Genomic DNA, 25390 nt, shown 5'->3' with positions numbered 1-25390 from the left:
CTAGTTTACTGTCCTTCAGGCTTCAAGGGTGAAAGTGAATTGTGGCTAGTGGGAGTAGAAAATGTCCTGGGATCAGTGGGAGTAATGCCTCAGGCTTCGCAGTGAGTGGGGTAACAAAAATTTCACAGTACCTGTGGTCAGTAGAAGGAGGAATAGTGCCCCATCATTGGTATTCTAAGGAGGAATGGTGCCTCATGATTAGTATTAGTTGGAGGAATAGTTCCCCACCATTGGTATTATTTGGAGGAATACTGCCCCACCATTAGTATAAGTGGGAGGAATAGTGCCCCTTCACTGGAATCAGTAGCAGGAAGTATTCCCCATTGTTGGTGTCCATTGGAGGAATAGTTCCATGTATACAGAGAAGGGAGGAAGAGCGCCCCAAGGGCTGGAGCAAACAAAGTGCCACAGTTTGTAGACCACTGTTCTATTTTATTGGCATGGGTGGCCCTGCATGGGTAATAATACTACCCATATATCTTTCAGCATTATTTTATCACAAAAACCCAACTACTATGTCAAAATAGCAAAAGCTTTGGGACTTTTATGTTATCTGGCCATTTTCAATGCAAACAGGACTTACTGGAATTTTCTTTTTTTCACTTTTGTGGGCAAGGATTTTTTTCCATATTATTTGTTCTGATATTAGTGTTGTTTCTCTTAGATCTTTGATGGTGGTAGCACAAACAGCAGCCTACAAGGTACATTCTGTGGCAATAACACTCCTGGAAATTTCACTACAACCAGCAACTTCCTGACAGTCTGGTTTTTCAGCGATTCATCAGTGGAACGGGCAGGATTCAATGCCACATATGAGGTTACTGATTGTAAGTAGTACTAAAACCACTGAAGAGCGGTGGGCCACCAGGTTTTTCACCACTGTCACGGTTAACAAAATAATATCATGTTATGGTGCCTATTCTTAGACGAAACCTTTATTCTGAAACTTTAAAACAGGTTTACACTAAAAACACTTTTACAGAAAGCAAAATGTTCTAATTCCTGATGGCCACCTACCTCCTGAAGTCAATGGTTATCAGTATAGGCATGTGAGTCCATTAATGTCAATGGAGACTACCTGCTTGAAGATTGTATTGTTGTGAGTCTTGTCTCTTTTTTTTCCCACAGTACAAAAATGTATAGGTAGGTAAGTTGGTTTGTGACCCTGAATTATGTAGGTGTGCCTGTGGTAGCAGTATTACCTTGTGTGTCCTCCCGTGGCTGATTCATTGTCTTCTGTAGAATATGTCTGTGATATCAAAATTCATTACTTTGTTTCTTTCACAGTACTTTGTGGAGGCATCTATAACGCAACATCTGCCGTAACAACGATGACATCCCCAGAATCTTATCCACCATTCACATCGTGTGTCTGGACGATTGATTCCCCGCCACAGGAGAGCGTAAAGCTGACAATTCAGATCTTTAACCTCCCTCCTGGTCTGGACTGTTCTGAGAATTATCTGGAGCTCTCAGACTTACCTGTGGTACTACAGTTTCTTATTTTTTAATGAAAGCAAAACTACAAGTATGATGTGGTGGTTCCATACTTTCCTTTAAGTGCTGATGTCCTGGGTGCCCAATCCCACTTGGGATGCTCTCTGTATTGATTTTGCATGCTTTTCCACTGTCTGTGTGAGTGTCTTCAGGGCATGCCCACAATAGTTATGGTGTGTGATTCGGATAGAGACATAAGATACTGACTACTGAGATATAGGACAGATAAAGATAATCCAAAATCAAAAAAACTTGTGGTTTTAGTGCTACTTCTAATGCTGCGTACACAGAACCGGACTTTCCGGCAGACTAGGTCCGACGAAATCAGTCTGTCAGACAGTCCGATCGTGTGTGGGCTAATCCAATCATTTTTCATAAAAAACATCTGACGGACCCAGAAATAGAACATGCTTCAAATCTGTCCGACTGACTCAATTCCTATCGGAAAAAACGTTCATCTGTGTGCTGGTCCGACGGACCAAATAAGACGCAAGGGAAGTTATTGGCTACTGGCTATTGAACTTCCATTTTTAGTCCCGTCTTACGTCATCACCTTCAAAGTGAACGGACTTTAGAACGGACTTAGTCCGTTCGTGTGTTGCCAGGTCCATTCGTTCGGAAGTCCGTCGGAACTCCGCCAAAAAGTCAGTCGGGAAGACCGTCGGACCTAGTCTGCCGGAAAGTCTGGTCGTGTGTACACGACATAACAGTTAAAGTGACTCTAAAGTTATTTGTTTAAATTAACAAACATATTATACTTACCTGCTTTGTGTAATAGTTTTGCACAGAGCAGTCTGGATCCTCCTCTTCTTGGGTACCCCAAACATGCTCCTGGCTCCTCCCCCCTTCCAAGTGCCCCCATTGCAAGCCGCTTTCTATAGGGGCACTCCTACAGGCTCGATCCCAAGCCGTGCATGTGTGTGTCCATTCACACATAGTGAGGCTCGGCCCCACCCTCTCTGCTCTCACTGGCTGTGATTGACAGCAGCAGGAGCCAATGGCTCCCACTGCTGCCTTCATGACCAGGGAGGAGAGAGAGAGGAGAGAGCCATTGCTTTCAGGCACAGCTCTGGATTGAGATTGGGCTCAGGTAAGTATAAGAGGGGGCTATAAGGGGAGCTGCATACAGAAACATGTTTTACCCTAATGCAGAGAATGCATTAAGGCAAAAAAAAATTCTACCTTTAAAACCATTTTAAGTGCAATTGCAAAACAAATCACTTTAAAGCTGAGCTTCAGGCAAACGGCTAAATACATGGATGAAATACATACAGTATATGACAGCTGATTTGCCAGCCAAAGGGTTTGTACAGTGCCTTGAAAAAGTATTCACACCCCTTGAAATTGTCCACATTTTGTCACGTTACAACCAAAAACGTAAATATATTTTATTGGGATTTTATGTGATAGACCAACACAAAGTGGCACATAATTGTGAAGTGGAAGGACAATGATAAATGATTTTCAAAGTGTTTTACAAATAAATATCTGAAAAGTGTGGCGTGCATTTGTATTCAGCCCCCTTTACTCTGATAACCTTAACTAAAATCTAGTGGAACCAATTGCCTTCAGAAGTCACCTAATTAGTAAATAGAGTCCACCTGTGTGAAATTTAATCTCAGTATAAATACAGCTGTTCTGTGAAGCCCTCAGAGGTTTGTTAGACAACCTTCAGATCAGATGTCACTTTCAGCATAAAATGCTCCATTTCAGCAGCTTAGTTGAATGTTGGGGGGTGAGGAACACTCTGCTACTCTACATAAAATGACAGCAGAGTCTTCCTTACATTTCATGGTTCAGCTGGAATAGTGAAATGAAGAAGCGGTGTGAACCAAAGTCATGTCATATGCTTCAAGTTCATGGGATTGCCCAAATATGATAACGACAGGCCAAGTGGCAAAGCCAAACAGCGCTGGCACTGGAATTTTTCCTTACTTATAGCAGTGCAAATGTGGCCTTTTATTTATACATGAAGACTGCTCAGAATGTAATGTATGCTATTTGTTTTCATGTTCATTTATGCAAATTTGAAGTGTTATTTCAATGCCTCTATCTGCAGGGTGACTTTGGACAAGTCCAGAAATTCTGCGGTAATGAAACAATTAAAATACCTGAGTTTTATTCTTACGGACGTACAGCTGCCATTACATTTAAGTCACAAGTATACACGCCTGGCAGTAAGCTCATCTTTACCTATCAAGTGGCAAGTAAGTCTCTTCCCCAAATGTTCATTAAAAGTTTTTTTTTGCAGATAAATCAGAAAATAACACAATAATGTTTCATGAAACACATCTGTGTATTAACACATAGGTCATCTAAAAAGTTATTTTTATTAGAACAATTTGATAAAACATATATGGATGGATATGGATGATGATACAGTGATAGCAGAGGGCCTTGAGTACACAAGCACGCTTCGAGCCGCGGCTACACTATCTTTTTAATGGTCATTTTTTAAACTTTGTTCTGTGAGTTTTTTTGCAATAAATCCATTATTTACCCAAATGAGCTATACTATGTGCTTCCTTGTACAGGTAAATGCACAATGGGGTTTATTTACTAAAGCTGGAAAGTACAAAATCAGTCTCACTTCTGCATAGAAACCAATCAGCTTCTAACCCCAGCTTGTTCAATTAAGCTTTTGTAATAAAACCTGGAAGCTCATTGGTTTCTATGCAGAAGTGAGCCTGATTTTGCACTTTCCAGCTTTAGTAAATAAACCCCATTGTGTACTTAAAGGTGGGGTATGCCTGTATCTATTTTTGGGCGCATTTCTGTTATTGGATAACATACCTCTCAACATTTTGAGATGGGAATGAGGGACACCTACCAGCAAATGTATGTAGGGATAGGACACGCCCCGTCACACCCCCTTAAAAGGAGAATTACCCAAAAAAGGTTAATTAAATCCACAAGGGCTTTTTTACCACTACTATTCCTTCATATTGGCTTTTAACGTTTACAAATGCAGCAATTTAGAATTTGGATGAAAGGTTTAGCACTACAAAACACTTTTTGAAAGTTAAAAAGTACATTTTATATACAAAGTATATGGATCGGACCAAAATGAGGGACAAATGATGGGGAAAGAGGGAGATTGCTTGAAATCAGGGACAGTTGGGAGCTATGGGATAACCGAGTGGAGCAGTGCTCTAAACAGACCCCTGACATCTCCCATTTGAGACAGACAAAGGGACTGAGGACACATTCCCCAGTCCCTTTCTCAGCACTAAAGATGAATGAACAGGAGACAGAGGCTGCTCATAAACTGAGCAGAGTATTGCTTTGCTCAGTAATCACAGGAGCAATCTCGCTCACTGTGTCCTATTACTAGTCCGTCCCCCCCCCCCCCCCCCCGCAGCCGACAGGAGAGGAGAGGAGGGGAGCCTGCTGCGGGGGACGAGGGGGGGGGGCAGAGGAGAACGGGGGGGGGGCAGAGAAGGATGGGGCCAGGGGAAGAGCACACAGAACAGCTGGGGATGATCATTGTGTAGCAGGAGGGACATCTGTGATCACCGATCTCCCTGTATTGCTTTTTAGCTGCGGGAGGGAGAGAAGGAGAAGCAGCTGTCAGCTAAAAATTCATACAAAGGAAATCGGTGATCACAACTGTTCCCCGCTGCACCGATCATTCCCGGGAGATCGGGAGGCGCTTGCAGGTGTGCGGGAGCCGCCATAGAAATGCGGGAGTCTCCCGCGGGCTTGAGATGTCTGTGAATGTAGGTTTGGTGCATTTCTTTTTTTTAATGCCCCTGAACGTGGCTCTTAAATACACCTGTTGACAGCTCAATATGTAGATACACATTAGATAACCTAGAGCTGTTTTCAGATGTAGACGCACCTAGCAGCAGCATTTTTTTTCTACCCGTGTGCCTGTGGCCTAAATACAAAAATGGTGGTAAAATGTAGAATACAAAATAGTAGCAAAAGTTTACAGTTTACTTAGTAACATAATGGGTGTCAAAAAAAGCAAGCATACTGAAGTGTAATGACCTTACCTTGTTAAAGGAGTCTGAGCATGCTGAAAACAATGCTTTGGTTTCATGGTTTGTTAGGTTTAGGGTTAGCTAGGGTAAGTGTGTAAATAAGGAGTCTTGGGTAAGTGTTAGGGTTAAAGGGAGTCTAACTGTGAGTTTCTGATCACTGGGAAGGTTAGTGTTAGTGCCTCATCAAGCTTAAAGGGTAATTCCATATCCATGGGGAAAAAAATAGAAAATAAAGAAAAAAATAATATAGCACATATAATTGCGACACTAACTATATTGTAATTAAATGGTTTTAAAAATGACCGTTCCGTTTCAATCTGCAGCAGCTGTACTTTTCTGAGAATGCATCGCAATATGGCTACATGAAGTTGTTCTGTACACAGAATGTGTACTGACTACTCCCCAGAAACATAATTTCCTGCTTGTGTGATTGGCTCACCAATTTTCCCAGAAGTCTGCCTAAGATACAAGTCAGATTTTAGGCATCCCCTGCAACAAATATCTCATTCTTGGAGAGATACTTTCAATAGGAACATGTCTAAAGGGATGCAGGTCCAGCAGATTTCCTCATTAATGCTCTGCAGCTGCACACCTGGCAGTTAATTATGAAACCACTCCCATTAGAACCACTCAGTAGAGAGGCACAGAGAAACATACAGGGATTACTTCAACAAAAGCTAGGAATCTGCAACAAAGTTTGTTATAATCCTTGCAATATACATAGATCAACCAGAGGGGAAGGTTTTTTTCTCAACAAAAGTGGAGTTACACTTTGAGTGTGAGTGTTAAGGTTACAATGAGGGTACTTATGAGTTTTGGGTTACCGGGAGGGTTAGTGTCAGTGTTACAGGAAAGTTAGGTGTGAGTGTTAGGCCGCGTACACACGCGGGGACTGTTCGCCCAACTTTGTCCGTCAAACAGTTTCGGCAAACAGTCCGCTCAAAATTAGCATGGACGGACATGGCCACACACGACGAACGAACAGTTTGCTGAAACCGTGCGCGATGACGTGAACGGCACGTACGACGGGACGAAAAATACGACGTCCTATACACTGCATTATAACTTTCGGCGTGTAAATCCTTTCTGAGCATGCGCGGAACTTAGTTTGACGAACAAGCCTACACACGGGCGGACTGTTCGCTCAAACAAGGTTTCAGCGGACAGTTTTACGGAATTTCCGAAAAACCTTGTTCGTCAAACTGTCCGCTGAAACTGTCCGCTGAAAGCCCACACACGAGCGGACTGTCCGCCCAAACACTGTTCAGCGGACAAAGTTGGGCGAACAGTCCGCGCGTGTGTACGCGGCCTTATAGTTACAGGTAGGGCTTGAGTCTCCCAGCACTGAAACCTATAATATTGTCAACAAATGCTTGGGTAATAACATTATCCTTTTGTCTACCACAGACTGCAGCCGAGAATATAATCAATCATTTGGATATTTGAAAAGTCCAGGTTGGCCGGAGAATTATCCAAATAGAATAGAATGTACAACAATCCTCCGCGCTCCGGACAGCCACTCCATATCTCTCTTCTTCGATGCCTTCCATATTGAACCATCATACTCTAAGTGTACTGATTACCTTGAAGTAAGTGTTTGTCTGTTATTAATTACTGCATACCAGGACATTTATATTTAGAGCCCTTTCACACTTTCAGCGCTGCCGCGTTAGCCATCGTTTTAGAGGCGCTTTTCGGGCCACTAGCAGAGTGTTTTTAACCCCACTAGCGGGCGAATAAAGGGTTAAAAGTGCACGCAAAGCAATGCTGCTGAGGTGCTTCGAAATCAATGGGCAGAGGCGCTTTAGGAGCGGTGTATACACTGCTCTTAAAGCGCCCCAAAGATGCTGCTTTGCAGGACTGTTTTTAGACCCCTGTCACACTGGAGGCTTTTTTCAGGTGTTTTAGTGCTAAAAATAGCGCCTGTAAAATGCCTGAAAAACGTATCTCACTGCTCCCCAGTGTGAAAGCTCGAGTGCTTGTACACTGGGGCGCTGTGCTGACAGGATGTTAAAAAAAAGTCTTGTAAGCAGCATCTTTGGGGTGATTTAGGAGCGGTGTATACTAAATTGCTCCTGCCCATCAAAATAAATGGGCGGCATCGCCAAAGCGCCTGCAGAGCACCTCGGCATTGGCGCTTTGTGGGCACTTTTAACCCTTTATTCAGCCGCTAGCAAGGGTTAAGAGCTCCCCGCTAGCGGCCGAAAAGCACCTCTAAAACAACAGTAAAGCACCTCTAGACCTAGCGGTGCTTTACCACTGGCGCGGCTGTACAGCAAGTGTGGAAGGGCTCTTAAAATCCGGCCAGCGCAGCGCCCCAGTGTGAAAGCTGCCGGGATTTCACACTGGGGGGCACTGAGAGATGTTTTTCAGGCACTTTACAGGCGCTATTTTTAGCTCTAAAATGCCTGAAAAACGCCTCCAGTGTGAAAGGGGTCCTAATACTATGCTTATTACCCATAAAAAAACTGTTCCATCTCAGTCCTCATGACTACACTAAATAATTAAAAAAGTGAATCTGATTGATTACAGTTCTGCCTTTTTATTTCCTGCTCAGGATTAAAAATGTTTTTGATTGGATTCTGCCTATGCTGCCCTTAGCATCTAGATTCTGATTCTGTATATCATTTCTAAAGATCTAAGATCTGATTGCTGCAGCATCTTTAATAACTGTGTCAAAAGCAAGTTAGATTGGTTTGGATGAGTGCACATATTTATGTACAGAGCAGAATACACTGCTGGTACTGATAGAGGACCCTTATTGCCAGGAATGGATGAAATCGAAATTCTAGGTCTGCCGGTTGGAACAGGGTTAGGAATTCAGTAAGTCCCCTTTCACACTGGTGCGGTGCGGGCGCCGGTGGTAAAAAGGCGTTTTAGCGGTGGTATTCGGCTGCTAGCAGGGTGCTTTTACCCCCCTGCTAGCAGCCGAGAAAGGGTTAAAACCACCGCAAAGAGCTGCTGCCCCATTCATTTCAATGGGCAGGAGCGGTGAAGGAGTGGTATACACACCGCTCCTTCACCGCTCCAAAGATGCTGCTAGCAGGACTTTTTTTTACCGTTCTGCCAGCGCACTGATCCAGTGTGAGTGTGGGGAGCGGCTCTTTCAGGGTGCTTTGCAGGTGCTATTTTTAGCGCTGTAGCGCCTGCAAAGCACTCCAGTTTGAAAGGGGTCTTAGAAAACTGTATAGGATAGAGAGTTAAGGGATGGTGTCACAGGAGGAGTCACAAGTCTTTTTGGCTCAGGAAGCGTGACAACATCCCCCCTTTCTTTTGTTTGGTTGGGTATACTGTTGAAAAGTAACTACTATATATAAATACATATATATATATATATATATATATATATATATATATATAACAGACCCCACGCTGCCACCAATTGATTTATGAAAAATGGAGAGTGCAAAATCTGGTGCAACTCTGCATAGATATCAGCTTCAAGGTTTTTTGTCAAAGCTTAATTGAATAAGCTACACATTAGAAGCTGATTGGCTACCATGCACAGCTGCACCAGATTTTGCACTCTCCCATTTTAGTAAATCAGCACCACTATATCTGAAGCTTTTTACTGTAATAATCACATGACATGAGGGGTGGGACTTGTAGAAAAGGGTATCATCATACAGGCATGTCAAGTAGCATTTTCAGAAAGAAATCAGCAATGTAGGTTCTATAATTCTCTCATGACAGACAGATGAACTTTAAAAAATGCAAGTCAATGTGCAAAAACACATGTCAAGCACCCATTAAAAATTAGCACTTTTCTTCAGTAAGGGCTCTTGCACACCTATGAAGTAGTACAAGTAGAATAGAAACAACCATACACTGTAGTCATGTTTATAATTGCAACACCGTATACATGAGTACTGCAATTCACAGCCATTAGGTGACAGGCTATATGCTGTATCAGGGCTGACAAAATGCGTTGGATATTTTGCTGAATGGGCTTAGTCAAAAAGTATGTGTAAAAAGTACTTATTTCAATGGAAGCGATTTACTTTGTACCACTACAGTTAGACATGTTTCCCAGAATTCCTGAATGATGTGTTGTTTTTGTATATTAATGGAAATGCATAGAATGTGCAAATGCCTTTATTTTGCATTATATTTAAAAAAAATAATGTTCTGTTCAAACATTCAACCATGCACTAACTGTTATTTTTATATAAATCCCTTGTACTGTACGTGGTTAGATGTAAACTCAAGCTTCTGTCATTCTGTTTAATGAAAGTTCTGGCTAAAAGGTGTTGTGCATCTTTACACATGCATTTATTTGCTTTATGCATATTTTAAATGTACAATACATGGTCAAAGATTTTTAGATAACTGACCATCGCATCTACTATATGGTTGGAGATGCTTCTAGTGAAGTGCATAATTAATGCCACAGCATAGAAAAGCATTTTAAACAATTGTACAACTTCCAACCTAGTGGTAAAAATTGAAGGATAAGGAAAAATGGACTTTAACGGCACATATAGTGTAAGGCTATACGTGCCATTAAAGTCAATTTTTCCTTATCCTTCAATTTCTATATATTGGGATGTGGCACTTTGGTATTCTGGTGTTTTGATTGCCACCCCAAGGCATAGCAATCAATATCTCTCTCCAACCTTGTGGTAACAGTTTGGGGAAGGCCTTTTCTGTTCCATCAAGGCTGGGCCTCAGAGTACAAAGACCAAAAAGACATGGTTTGATGAGTTTGGTGTGGAGGAACTCATGTTTCCTGCACAGAGACCTGACCTCAGCCTCACTAAACACTTTTGGGATTATTTGGAATGCCAACTGTGCGCCAGGTCTCTCTCCCATACCTGGCTTCATGGATGTTCTTTTGGTTGAATGGCCACACATTCCTGCAGACACACTCTTGTGGTAAACCTACCTAGAAGAATGGGGGCTGTTATGAGCAAAAAGGAGGCCAAATTCATATTAATGGCCATGGCTTTAGAATAGGTTGTCCAATAGCCATACCTCCCAACTTTTTGAGATGGGAATGAGGGACACCTATCAGCAAAAGTATGCAGGCATAGGACACACCCCTTGCCACACCCCCTTAAAGAAGAATTGTACAATTGGTTAAACCCACAAGTGCTTTTTTACCACTACTATTGCTTTATATTGGCTTTTGTAATTTACAAATGCAGCAATTTAGAAATCAGATGAAAGGTTTAGCGCTGAAAAAAAACACTTTTTGATAGATAAAACGTGCATTTTATATACATCTATATAGATCAGACCAAAATGAGGGACAAATAAAGAGGAATTAGGGACAGAGGGACATTGCTCCAAATCAGGGACAGTTGGAAGCTATGCAATAGCTCCTATAGGTGTGATGGTCAGGTTTACACAAATATTTGGCCATACGGTGTACATTTAAAACATGTATAAAGCAAGTAAGTGCATGTGAAAAAATGTACAGCGAATCGCATTATAACCAGCACCTCCAGTGAGGTGAATGACAGGCACACGGGTTCTCTTTGCTTTTCTTCATGCTTTAGTGAATCATCCTAATGTAAGAACTTACACATTTCCCTTACATTCCAGGTGAGGAATGGCAGCTCTTCTAACTCCTCATTGATTGGCACCTTTTGTGGGAATAGTCTTCCTAATCCAATATTTCCTAAAAATAATGTCCTGCACCTCCTGTTTAAATCAGACGCCTACATATCTTATAAGGGATATGAAATTACTTGGACGTCATCTCCATCTGGTAAGGAGCTCCTAGATAATAATTATTATATGTGTGTTGAAGCCCGGATTCAGGTTGCCCCTCCCACCTTTCTCATTTCCTATTTCACCCCTCTTGGAGTTCCCACCTCTTCCTTTTTTTTTATTGTATACATCCCTTTTTCCATCATTCTTTGTTCCATTTACATGACGTCATGGATCGTCTTCCTCTGCTGGCAGCAGACAGGCCCTGAATTCTGCAGAGAATCATTTACCCCCAGGGGTAGGTCCTTGATGCCCTCCGCTAACAGGAGGTGGTTTGATTGATGTTAGGTGTCATTCATCTAAAAGAGGAGGGGTGCTGGAACTTGGAGCAGCGAGTCTGTGGTAGACAGTGCCAGAGAGGAGGTGAGTATTGCAGCGAGAGTGACAGTTTTATTTTAGTAACTACTGGCCTTTACATTGTTGTATTTGCTCTAAAAGGGGCAACTGTCCATCATTGTGGAGTAGTGAAGGGGAATGTGTTTGTACAACACTTCTTAGGTCATATGTGCTTGTCTGTGTGTTAAAGGATGATTCCACCATATCAGAGATTGGATTGAGATCTGGAGAATTTGTAGGTCAAGTCAACACCTCAAACTCCATAGTGTGTTCATGAAACCATTCTGGAACCATTGTTGCAGTGTGGTAGGGCAGATTTTCCTGCTGAAAGAGACCACTGCCGTCAGGGAATTCTGTTTCCATGAAGGGGTGTACTTGGTCAGCAACATTGTTTAGGTGGGTGGTACGTGTCAAAGTGACATCCACATGAATGGCAGGACTCAAGGTTTCCCAGCAGAACATTGCCAAAAGCATGACACTCCCTCCCCTGGCTTGCCTTTTTCCCATAGTGCAGCCGGGTGTCATCTCTCTTCTTTTTTAAAAAAAGGGAAAAAAATCGAATTTCTTCAATAATTTAGGCTACATATTTTTGGTAAAAAAATACCAATAAGCGTGAATTGATTGTAGACGCTAAAACGTTTGCACAAACTAAACTATGGGAGAGATTTATGGAATTTTTATTTATTTATTTTTTACTAGTAATGGCGGCGCTCAGTGACTTATAGCGGGACTGCAACATTGCGCTGGACAAATTGGACACTAAGTGACACCTTTTGGGGACCAGTGACACTAATACAGTGATCAATACTAAAAATATGCACTGCCACTGTACTAATAACACTGGCAGGGAAGGGGTTAATATCAAGGACAACCAAAGGGTTAACTGTGTGCCTAACCTGTGCTTGTGTACACTGTGGAAGTTGCTTGTACTATGGGAAGGCAGAGATCTGTGTTCCTGCTTTGCATCACAAAATTCTCATCTAACAGAACGGCGATCTGCCTTGTTTACATAGGCAGACCGCCCTGCTACCTGTTTTTCTAACGAGTCTGGGGCCGGTGGATATTGATTCTGCTGGACCCACTGATTGGCTCCTGCTGTGTCCAGTCACAGTGGGTCACCAGTGGAAGTGCATGTACAGCTATGTGATCCTGCCCAGGAGAGCTGCCTTGCAGCTGCATATATACAGTATATGGTCAGCAACCAGTTAAATATAGTGTGTGTGTCTGTGTGTGTGTGTGTGTGTGTGTGTATATATATATATATATATATATATATATATATATATATATATATATAGTGTATGTCACAATAATCAGTATGCCCCAAGTGAAAATGTCCAAATTGGGTCCAAAGTGTCAATATTTTGTTTGGCCAACATTATTTTTCAGCACTGCCTTAACCCTCTTGGGCATGGAGTTCACCAGAGCTTCACAAGTTGCCACTGGAGTCCTCTTCCACTCCATGATGACATCATGGAGCTGGTGGATGTTACAGACCTTGCGCTTCTGCACATTCCATTTGAGGATGCCCCACAGATGCTCAATAGGGTTTAGGTCTGGAGATATGCTTGGCCAGTCCATCACCTTTACCCTCAGCTTCTTTAGCAAGGCAGTGGTTGTCTTGTGGGTGTGTTTGGGGTCATTACGTTGGAATACTGCCCTGTGGCCCAGTCTCTGAAGGGAGGGGATCATGCTCTGCTTCAGAATGTCACAGTACATGTTGGCATTCATGGTTCCCTCAATGAACTGTAGCTGCCCAGTGCCGGCAGCACTCATGCAGCCCAAAACCATGACACCCCCACCACCATGCTTGACTGTAGGCAAGACACACTTGTATTTGTACCCCTCACCTGGGTGCCTCCACACACGCTTGACACCATTGAAACCAAATTCGTTTATCTTGGTCTCATCAGACCACAGGATATAGTTCCAGTAATCCATGTCCTTAGTCTGCTTGTCTTCAGCAAACTGAATGCGGGCCTTCTTATGCATCATATTTAGAAGAGGCTTCCTTCTGGGATGACAGCCATGCAGAACAATTTGATGCAGTGTGTGGCGTATGGTCTGAGCACTGACAGGCTGACCCCCACCCCTTCAACCTGTACAGCAATGCTGGCAGAAATCATGTGTCTATTTCCCAAAGACAACCTCTGGATATGTTGTTGAGCACGTGCACTCAACTTCTTTGGTCGACCATGGCAAGGCCTGTCATTGCTTGGACATTTTCACTTAGGGGTGTATTCACTTTTGTTGTCAGCGGTTTAGATATTATTGGTGTGTTGAGTTATTTTGAGGGGACAGCAAATTTATACTGTTATACAAGCTGTACACTCACTACTTTACATTGTAGAAAAGTGTAATTTCTTCAATGTTGTTACATGAAAAGATATAATAAAATATTTACAAAAATGTGAGGGGTGTACTCACTTTTGTGAGATACTGTGTGTGTATATATATATATATATATATATATATATATATATATATATATATATATATATAAAACAATACGCTACTTCAATACCCCCAATATTGTCTTAAAATTATATGCATTTACAATATTATCCATGTCTGTGTCTACGCGTTTCATGGTCTAAATCGACTTTCTCAGGACTCAGATGATATGTCGATTGATCAACTTTATACACTGAATTTTATTGATAGTGGTTACAAATTCTGTTACATATCTACAATAGATCAAACATTTCATCATATATACATAATATACCATGATAGAAACTATTTACATTGATTATAATATGTCCTTAATCCCATAATATGTTTTTAAACGATTATGCTAAACTAAAAAATATATTAGTGTGATGGTAATGTTCTGTGTGAGCACTGTAAAGTCCTTTTTTCATTATATCTAGTGATGGTCATAACAATACTATTCTTATGCCGCGTACACGAGATCGGAATTTTGGTCGGAAAAAGCTCTGATGGTTTTTTCGACGGCATTCCGCTCAAGCTGTCTTGCCTACACACGGTCACACAAAAGTTCTCTGAACTTTCGACCATCAAGAATGCAGTGATGGACAACACTACGATGAGCCAAGAAAATGAAGTTTAATGTTTCTGAGCATGTGTAGGAATTTTGCACGTCAAAATTTGTACAGACGATCATAATCTCCTATCGGAACTTTTTCCGACCGAAAAATTGAGAACCTGCTCTCAATCTGTTCCTGGCCGAAATTCCACCAGCAAAAGTCCGATGGAGCATACACACGATCGCATTTTCCGACCAAAAGCTCTCAACGGACTTTTGCTGGCGGAATTTCCGATCGTTTGTATGGGGCATTAGAAGACAGTCTAATACTCATGTCATGCCCTTAAAGCAATTTACTGACACCTATATTGGTTAAAACTTTATAGCCTCACCACTCACTATGGACTCAAACACAAGAGAAACAAGAAACACCTTACATTTACTTTCTTCACTGCTCCCCTGTTTTATCCACATCATGGATTTGAGTGACCAAAATGACTTTTACAAATAAATACACTGACAAACGTCTGCTGGCACCTCTCATGGATCTGTATATAACGATGTACTTGGTGTGCATGCTGCAGTCTGATCAAAAATCTAAATAATTTAAACCTTGGCTGCAGAGGACGTCAAGAAACCCTTTTTGACTTCTTGGTCCAAGTTACTTATATAGGAAAAAAATCTCTTCCTGATCCCCAACAGAAATTAGATACGACCTGAATTAGCAATCTATGTTATTTCATGTAAATATTATTAGTTTTTTTTTTGTGAAAAATATTATTAGTTGGGTATATTTTGCCCATTTAGAAACACATCCAATCCCTTTTGAACCAATTTGATTTGTCCAGAACTGGCTCCTGTGGAAGACATTTAACAGCTCTTACTGTAAAGAAGCCTTACCTTGTATATTTTAATTTATTAATGCAACCTTGTAAAGTAAAGCAATAACATCTTCCCATATACTGGTATTGTTATGGTTTTATGTCTACTCAAATGCAGAAAGCTGTAAGTAATATTATTTATTGTACACTGTTTCACATTTGCAGGTTGTGGGGGGACTCTGTTCGGAGATCACGGCTCATTTACCAGTCCTGATTATCCTGGCACCTACAGTAACAACACCGACTGTGAATGGACAATTGTGGTTCCCATGAGAAGAGCAGTAGGAATAAACCTTGCAGCATTCAGCATTGATGACCTCGGAGACTGTGCCAATAATTATCTCAAATTTTACAATGGACCTTCCTCTAGCTCCCCATTAATTAGGACATTCTGTGGTCTGGTAAGCTTTCATCCAAATCCTTCAACTAGTCTAGAGAAAAATATGCAGACTACTAAAGCTCACCCCCTTCTAAAAAAAACTTTAAAAGCTTTTTTGGCCATATTTCTTTTGTGGGTCACAGGAGTGCACTTAGTTCTTCACTCCTGTCACCCGGATTCAGCTGACAGTGGGCTAAGGCCCTCTATTGGGTGACGTCACAGAGCCGGTGTTCTGTCAAAACAGCCAATGCGAAATCTCCAACCAAGTCGCTTCTGGTGACTCTCCAGCATCAGTAATTCGAGATTTGGACGAGTTTGCTGCTTTGACACAACACCAGCAGAGTATACACTACGTATACACGATATAATGAGTGGACATTGTTGTTCCGCCTGCTAGAAACCAACAACATGATAACTTTTTCCTCCTTAGCCACTGTTCGGTCAAAACAGCCAAGTAGTCATGTACCGGAATGTATACGCTGCCAGTGTTGTGTCAAAACGTCCATTTACTGATGCTGGAGAGTAACTGGAAGTAATGTGGTTGGAGATTGACGAGTTGGCTATTTGGATAGAACACTGGGCCAGGCTCTGTGGGGATCCCAAAAATAATGTCAGGATCCGCCCAGTTGCCTGACGGAAGCTGGATCAGCTTCTCAGGGCACCGCTGAGAGCCTGAGCAGCCACTCCCGCCCCTTCCACAGCCCGGCGCTCCAGTACTTGCTGGAAGGGCAAAGCACAGAGCGGTGACTAACTGTCACCACTCTCTGCTCAGAGTGGACCAAAGAACTGAGTAAATCAGTACTCTCTGATCGCTCAGTTCTCAGCATAGACGCAGAAGGGAACAGATGCAGTTTTGCACTGGTGCTGCAGCCATCTAGGTGAGTATGAATGTTTATTTGTCATTCCTGCACTTCTCTTTTAATTACCTGGCTGCAGTGTGGATCCTTTGGCTTCAATAATCCAACTCTCTGACCCAGAACAAGCATACAGCCAGTGAAATTCAGAATGTTTGATCTGCATACTTGCTACAGACAAGTAGTTCTAAAGTCAATACATTTTTTACTCGAATGCATTCCCCCTCCTGGTCCCTGAACACTTACCTGTCTCCTCTCATCAATCTAGCGCTGTCCCAGCTTCAGAGCTTTGGCTCTCTCTTCCTGATTTCACAGGAGACCCTTGGCTCCTGCTGCTGTCAGGCCAATCCAGTGAGGAAGGAGTGGGGGTGTTTCCGAGCTGTGTGTGTCTATGGATGCACACAGTCCAGCTCAGAAGACACCTGCATGGGTGCCCCCTCAGTACCCAGGGCTTGCTGAGGACGCACCCGGAGGAAGGAGGAGGGGACAGCGTCAGTGGGGGACAGCCCAAGAGGAGGTATAGGACCACTTTGTGCAATGTCATTGCACGGAGATGGTAAGTATAACATCTTTTTTTATTTTAGAACAAAAAAAAGTTTGCCTTTATTATCACTTTAACATGGATTGAAGTCACTGGATCAGTATGACAAGTTCAACCAAGAAATATGAATTCTTTTCATAAAGAGAAGAGGTCAGCAATGGCAGCCGGCATATTTCTTTTGATGTGGGTTTTCTTTACCTAAATGCTCTGGCTTTTTTCATTTAAAGTGTAAGTAATCTCTAACAGTGAACTTTATTTGCTCCCTTTGGGGTTGACTTACTAAAACGGGAGAGTCAAAACATGATGCATCTCTGCATAGAAACCAATCGGCTTCCAGGTTTGTTCATTTTTTTGTGCAAAGCTTAATTGAACAAGTTGAAGTTATAAGCTGATTGCCCACCATGCACCAGATTTTGCACTGTTCAGTCTGTTCTTATACCACTAAAAAGCATTTTGTTATATCTGTTCAACAGGTACAAAAAATACCTACTGATCCTGTCAGAAATCTAGTGAGCTGGTAACTTCCTGTGCTCTACGCTTGTGTTACCCTTTTCAATTTTTGTAAACTACAGAATGCCCTCCTCATGTTAAGAAGAAAGGAGGTGTTCTGTAGTCCTGCTCTAGGTTCTCAACACTGCTCCTCCATAGATACAGAAAAGTGAGTGACTGTTCTTAGCTTAGGACAGAAAGTGTGTTACTGGCAAGAAAAAAAAAAAATGCAGCCACCACATCTAAACATGTAAGATCTAAAATATTTAAAGTGTAACTGAAGGCGCAACATGTTATCTTTTTCCATTTAGGATAGAGTAAATGAGGGTTATAACCCCTGTGATTTTTTATGTTTTGCCACCTGTGTCCCATAGGGGAGATTTACCTTTATTTCCTGTCCAATAGCCAAAACAGGAAGTGAGAGCAAATCCCTTCAAAGTGAGGGAATCCTGGAGTGTCACCAGAACTGGTGTCCCTATTGGAAGATTTCCCCTCTATTACTGTTCCGGTGTCAACCCAAAATTTGGGATTTTCTTTTATTTTTGCTTTCAATGATATTAGTAAACAGGACAAATGGAGAGAGTGAATCTCCCTAACAGGGGCACAGACAGCAATAAAAACTGACAGGTGTTCTAATTCCTCTCCACTGTATCCAAAACTAAAAAAAAAGTTTTGTCTTTAGTTACACTTTAAAATCTATTTTTACATCGTGAGTGCCATCTAGAGGCCAATATGAGCAATGCAGCTGTGTATGTGCTAAAATTAGTAAAGTAATGGGATGACCTTTTACAAATGAAGACAATTCACCTTTGAGGTGCGTGGCATCTTTTCCATTCTGTGGCTGAAAACATGTAATTTGGTGCAATGACTTTGGAGGCCAATGAAAGGAATTCACAATTAAAAAAAATAGTAGTCTCTTGGTTGCGAGAAGCTTCTAAAAGCTTCAGATCACTGTTGAATAGTGCTTTATAGGTTTCTAAAGAGACATTACTTAAAGCATGGAGAAATACGGGAGTTGCCATTTCTATAAATGCAACTTGCATGGCTGTTATATTGTCCCTTTGTCCTGAATATGTCCGAGTCGCTGACATAGAGCAAGGAGCATATTGTAAGAGGCATATATTAGTTCTGGGTTAGTGGCTAAAGGTATTAAGGCAAAAGGATCAGTATGACAGCCAGTCATCTGGCATTTGCAGAATAAGATGTTTGCAATGGCAGCCTCTTTGTTTTTCTCAGGAAAGACTTCCTTCAGTTTAATTTAAACACAACAGTGCAGCGCCCATAAACATAAATGTCTATATGCATAGTAAATAGTAAATGGTGCTTATATAATACAAAGAGCAAAAACATAAGTGTGAAGATAAAAGTGCTTTAAATTCAAACAACTCATGCATATACAAAAAATGTAAAAAGCATATTGCAAGTGCATGAAAGTCCCACAACAAAAGCTAAAACTGTCAGAATAAACTTCTTTGTACATTGCAGATAGAGAAGTGAATCAAACAAAAGCTTCTCAATATCCGGTTGTTAAGACCACTACGTATACCACCCTAGTGCATGAAGAGTGAGGGCTTACCGGATTCCAATGACCCTCAGGAGAGGTCAAACTGTTTTTTTTTAAATACTCCACAGGGCCTCCGATCTATCACTGGCTATCTCGTCAAGGCAACGCGTTGAGACTCCATACAGGAGTAACACCATAAAAGAAGAGAGCATGCTCCATCCATTAAAAACGGCAACGTTTAATTTAAAAAAAAGCCACTTACAATGAATGGAGGTTAAACATGCACTTCAAACCATGTGTGTTTGTTATTTTCCCAAAAGCAAGATGGCCACGGCTGGTCCACGCAATGCGCAATAACGTGTGTTCTGGCTCCATCCTACGCATTTCGTCATATGTGACGTCATCAGGGGCACTTCCTCTCATTGCTAGTATATGTTACTGCTTCCACTATTGGGAGCCATAGGCAGTCATCAAAGAGTTGAACACTGCTCTTACCATTCAAGTTGCTCCATACCCAGCTCAGCCAGTGCAGAATGTAACATGGTTTGTAAGCTGTCCCACCACTAGGGTGTAACTTTTAAAGTGGGAGGGGATTTTGTTTTTGAAAATAGCGCCAGTCTGCTGTCGCTCCTTTTGGTATGAACTATGCTATAGTGGGCTAACTTTTTATTGGCTAACAAGAGCTATCAAAGGAGCACATGGTACACCATAGTGCCTGCCCTGGAGAGGTCTGGATAGTGCTGGGTACAGGGACACACTGCAACTGCTACACTTCATAAAAAATAAAGCAGGACATGAGTAGGGAAGCATTCTGTAACCAATTCTGGACCGCCGCGCGCCGATATACATCCTAACTTTGAAGAGGGATATCTTTGTTATGGCAGCAGCTAGCTGCCATAACCCTGCTATCCTCTTCTTCAGCGGGCGGTGCGGTTTCCGATAATAGTGGTCTCTGCAGCAGATTTGCGATACGATCACTTTTATCGGCCGCGGGAGAGGCCCCCCCTCCCGCCGCTCTCTGGTGCCCTCAGACTCTTACCGGAGCCATCGCTAGCGGTGGAGGCGATCGGATCCTTCTCCTTCCTGGGTATGCAGACGAGTGAGGGGAAGATGCTCCCCACCCGTCTCCATACTATTGCAGGGTGGAAGAGACGTCAAAACATCACTTCCACTCATAGCTCTTAAAGGGCCATATTTTTTTTAAATGACAACTTTTTTTATAGATTTTTTTGCATTTTAGTGTAAATATGAGATCTGAGGTCTTTTTGACCCCAGATCTCATATTTAAGAGGTTTTTAAGAGGTTTTTTTTTTCTATTACAAGGGATGTTCACATTCCTTGTAATAGGAATAAAAGTGAGACTTTTTTTTTTAAAGTACAGTGTAAAAATAAAAAATAAAAGGTAAAATAAATAAGATTTTTTTTTTTTAAACGCTCCCCGTCCCACCGAGCTCGTGTGCAGAAGCATACATATACATGAGTAGCTCCCGCATATGAAAACAGCGTTCAAACCACACACGTGAGGTATCGCCGCGATTGGTAGAGCGAGAGCAATAATTCTAGCCCTAGACCTCCTCTGTAACTCAAAACATGTAACCTGTAGAATTTTTTAAACGTCGCCTATGGAGATTTTTAAGGGGAAAACTTTGTTGCCATTCCACGAGCGGGCGCAATTTTGAAGCGTGACATGATGGGTATCAATTTACTTTATTGCATAACATTATCTTAAACAGTATACAAAATATGTGGGCTAACTTTACTGCTGTCTTATTGTTTTATAAAAAAATATATATATTTTTTCCCAAAAAAGTGCGCTTGTAGGACCGCTGCGCAAATGCAGAAAATGACAGAAAATATTGCAATGACCGCCATTTTATTCTCTAGGGTGTTAGAAAAAGAAATGTATAATGTTTGGGGGTAATTTTTGGGGGTAATTTTCTAGCAAAATAAAATGTTTTTAACAACAAATCCCAGAAAGAGGTTCGGTCCTTAAGTGGGTAAAGGCTGAGCAAATGTAAAGGAGTTAGGCAGCATTATGCTTTTATTTGAGGGAGGGAAATAAAGAGGGGTGCAAGAATATTTGAGGGAGGCCAGGGCAGAATAGGGGAAGGCACACCTCAAGGTGTATTTAAACCCAAAGTCAAAAATGTATTACAGTTTACAAGATTTCCTTTAAAGTGGTTGTAAACGCTTTACAAACACTTTAACCTACAGGTAAGTCTAGATTAAGGCTTACCTGTAGGTGCAAGAAATATTTTTTTAGGTTTGGGAGATATTTGCAGGAATAGCGGCACTGATGTTGGGCGCAGGCGCACTGAGCATGCCGTTTCTAGCGGCGATCATGCCGTTATTGGCGGCACCAGTGCGCATGAGCAGGAATGATGTCATCATGGCTCCGGCCAGTCACAGCGCAGGAGCCATGATACCCGGAAGTCCCTCCGGGATAGATGGTGGCGTTGGAGGAGGCGAACAAGGGCCAATGCCAGGGCTTCGATCTCAGGTAAGTAATTCATAATGAGCTAGTACGCTATGCATACTAGCTTATTATGCCATTGCCTTGCAGGGTGTATTTTTTTTTTTTTAAGAGGCTTTACTTCCTCTTTAATGTGGTGGCTGCATTTGTTTTCTTCTTGTCTCTTGCAACTCCTCCTCTGTATCTTTGGAAGGAGCTATGATTGTCACTGAGACTGGGCTTCAAACAGGTCATTTGTTCATCTCCATTACATGGGGGATTGGTAATTCACATAAAAAGATGACATTATTTTTGTTTTGGTTGAACTAGATGGACTTGTGTCTTTTTTCAACCTGTCTAACTATGTAACTATGTAACATTCAGTGCAGCTTACAGGAAGCACTGCATTTTTGGCAAGATCAACAGATATTTTCACGCTGCTAAAATAGAAAAAAAAACAAAAAAAATGCATATACAAGTGTTTTTTAATTATGGATCTAAATACAGATACATTGTTTTCAAAGGAGCCATTCACACAGGTGTGTAAACATGAGCTGCATATAGATCTGTAACACACAATCTAAAAATCTGCATCTAAGAACATGTCATTTATCTGCTTATGCATATAATCGCATGTATACGTGGGTAAATTAAATCTAAACAAAGGGGGGAAACAAGTTATCATAAGAACAATTTATATACTCATACACATCTCTAAGGCCGCGTACACACGGGCGGACTGTTCGCCCAACTTTGTTTGTCAAACAGTTTCGGCAAACAGTCCGCTCAAAATTAGCATGGACGGACATGGCCACACACGGCACTTTTTGAGCGGACTGTTTCAGCGAACTGTTTGACAAACAGTTCGCTCAACTTTTGAAATGAACAGACTCGCCCACGTAAGGCGGAGGCAAATCCGCCCATTTCGAGCGCGTGTACAGGTAGGCGGGGCCCGCGAAGGAGACGTCGCGGGCTCCGCCGCCTGGAATGGACTTAAAGGGGAACCCCAACGCCGAAAAAAATCGGCGTGGGGGTTCCCCCAAAGTCCACAACAGACCCTTGTCCGAGCACGCTACCTGGCCGGCCAGGAAAGGGGGGCGAGCGCGCGCGCCCCCCCTCCTGAGCCGTACCAGGCCGCGTGCCCTCAACATGGGGGGTGCCTTGGGGAAGGGGGGGGCGCGCGGCCCCCCCACCCCAAAGCACCTTGTCCCCATGTTGATGAGGACAAGGGCCTCTTCCCGACAACCCTGGCCGTTGGTTGTCGGGGTCTGCGGGCGGGGGGCTTATCGGAATCCGGGAGCCCCCTTTAAGAAGGGGGCCCCCGGATACCGGCCCCCCACCCTATGTGAATGAGTATGGGGTACAATGTACCCCTACCCATTCACCTGTGAAATAAAGTACAAAAAAAAACACAACACAGAGAAAAAATATTTTATTGCACAGCTCCGGGGGTCTTCCGTCTTCGGGGGTCTTCTCGCCGGACTCCTCCGCTATCTTCGTGTAGCTCTTTTACTAGCGGAGGAGCCCGGCTTTCTTCCTCCCCGCCGCCGGCCTCTTCTCCCGACTTCGGGGGTCTTGTCCCCCTCTTCGGTTCTTCTGCCGGGCCACCGCGCCTTCTTATAGCTCTTTTACAGGCGGTGGCCCGGTCTTCTGTCGCCGCTGCCTTCCGTTCTTCTGTCGCCGCCTTCGGTTCTTCTGCCGGGCCACCGCGCCTTCTTGTAGCTCTTTTACAGGCGGTGGCCCGGTCTTCTGTCGCCGCTGTCGCTGTCGCCGTCGCCGCCTTCCGTTCTTCTTCTTCTTCTTGTTCTTCTTCCCCAGGAGATGTTGACACGTCGCTCTCTCCGGCCGGAATGCCAGAGCCGCGCTGTGCGGTCACTTATATAGTGACAATGGGGCGGTGTCACATGGTATATTTTAAGCCCATTCCCATTCCCCTTTAAGCCCATTCCAGGCGGCGGAGCCCGCGACGTCTCCGTCGCGGGCCCCGCCTACCTGTACACGCGCTCGAAATGAGTAGACTTCCCTCCGAGCGGGAACAGTTTGCTCATTTCGAAAGTAGCCTACACACGGGCGGACTGTTCGCTCAAACACAGTTTCAGCGGACAGTTTTTCGGAATTTCCGAAAGACTTTGTCCGTCAAACTGTCCGCTGAAACTGTCCGCTGAAAGCCCACACACGAGCGGACTGTCCGCCCAAACACTGTTCAGCGGACAAGGTTGGGCGAACAGTCCGCCCGTGTGTACGCGGCCTAAGTTTTTAAGAACATCTATACGCAAGTATTTTTCTTATCATTACACAGGAACTTTTCTCCTAGAAAAGTCACGTATAATAACATCAGTAAAAATGTTAAGGCCGTGTGAATGAAGCCTTAGCCTGAAAAGTACAGTATAAGTTAAGGCTTCATTCACATGGTTGTAAAAATGTTACTGATGTTTTTCTAGGAGAAACGTTCCTAATACTTGTGTATAGATTTGATTAAATGTGTAAAGTTGTAAAATGTTATACTTTTTATTATTAAAGTGGTTGTAAACGCTTACAACACACTTTGACCTACAGGTAAGCCTAGATTAAGGCTTACCTGTAGGTCCAAGAAATATCTCCTAAACCTATACGGTTTAGGAGATATTTGCCCGAAGACAGGCACTGCTGTCTACGGCGCATGCACCGTAGACAGCGGTGCACAGGCGCACTGAGCGCAGCATTTCCAACGATGGAGCTGCCGCGCGTGTCGGCTCCCGTGCGCATGCGTGGGAGTGATGTCATCGCGGCTTCGCCGAATGACAGCGGCGGAGCTGCGAGACCCCACCGAGAAGATGGATGCTCTGGACTACAGGGGACAGCGGTGACTTCGCTGGCTCCTGTGTCAGGTAAGTGACACATAATGGACTACTATGCGATGCATAGTAGTCCATTATGCTTTGCCTTTGCAGGGAATGAAAGAGGAAGTAAACCCATCAGGGTTTACTTCCTCTTTAAGCTTAGATATCCTCTAACATTGTACACTTTTATTCTTTTCATTTCCCTTTATATATAGTGGTGGTGATGCTTGAACAAAAATTACTAAACTTTAATTCAAGCTGCTATAACAGCTAATGTGACCCCATATCCCTGTTCCTACGAAGGGGGATGTTGCTATACAGATCAATAATATTTACTGTCTCTTTTTTCTCTTTAGGATGGAAATATCGCTTCATTCAATAGCACGTCTCATCAGGTGTTTGTTAAATTTCATGCAGACTCTGTCACACTGCCGTCGTATTTTAGAGTCATTTGGAGATCTTGAGTCAAAGAAAGCTTTTTACAATTATTCCCACAATTCAAGACAGCTATCTGACAATTCTGCGCAGAACACATTCCATATCTAACAGTTCATGTAATTGTATATGTGTGCCTACTGATACATTTCTATTTTACAATAAAGATTCTATCACAAAATAAAATTAAAGCTGAAGTTTACTTATCTATTTTGCTTTCCCTGGTTCCCCCCGAGCAATATTCTTCTGAAATGTTTAAATAGAACCTTTCCATTTTTATGACATACTTTAAACCCCGTGACATCATCACTGGGTCTTTGTGCTTCTCTTTGCAAGGCAGCCAGATCATAGCTGATTGGAGGGGCCAGCAGGGTGCTGAACATGGCTTCATGTAAATATTACAGCACCTTGCCTTAGTACTCCTCTCAAGATCCCTCAGCCCAGGAGTGGACTGGCTCTTGGGAAAATTAATCAAAATGGGTGTCAGTCTGGAGGAGTGGGCATTCCTAGGCA

The 25390-nt window shown here is 42.7% G+C and overlaps 1 protein-coding gene across 2 annotated transcripts in view; it reads left to right on the top strand.

Moving 5' to 3' along the window:
- CUBN (cubilin) overlaps positions 1-25079 on the top strand; it is a 359740-nt gene extending 334661 nt beyond the window's left edge. The window contains exons 61-67 of one of the 2 annotated variants that reach the window (XM_077490895.1): positions 665-827; positions 1288-1484; positions 3557-3704; positions 6891-7072; positions 11031-11196; positions 15570-15805; positions 24799-25079. In XM_077490895.1, coding sequence (XP_077347021.1) covers positions 665-827; positions 1288-1484; positions 3557-3704; positions 6891-7072; positions 11031-11196; positions 15570-15805; positions 24799-24906 — 1200 coding nt within the window. In that variant the 3' untranslated portion in view covers positions 24907-25079. Of the gene's footprint in view, positions 1-664; positions 828-1287; positions 1488-3556; positions 3705-6890; positions 7073-11030; positions 11197-15569; positions 15806-24798 lie in introns of both variants that reach the window. The other variant, XM_077490894.1, reaches the window with a different exon arrangement.
- The last annotated feature ends 311 nt before the right edge of the window (positions 25080-25390 follow it).

The sequence above is a fragment of the Lithobates pipiens genome, unplaced genomic scaffold (genome assembly GCF_037356315.1).
Source record: "Lithobates pipiens isolate NorthernLeopardFrog02 unplaced genomic scaffold, aLitPip1_a1.2 Scaffold_19, whole genome shotgun sequence".
Classification (NCBI taxonomy): Eukaryota; Metazoa; Chordata; class Amphibia; order Anura; family Ranidae; genus Lithobates; species Lithobates pipiens.
This window is presented reverse-complemented; position numbering and strand designations above follow the sequence as displayed.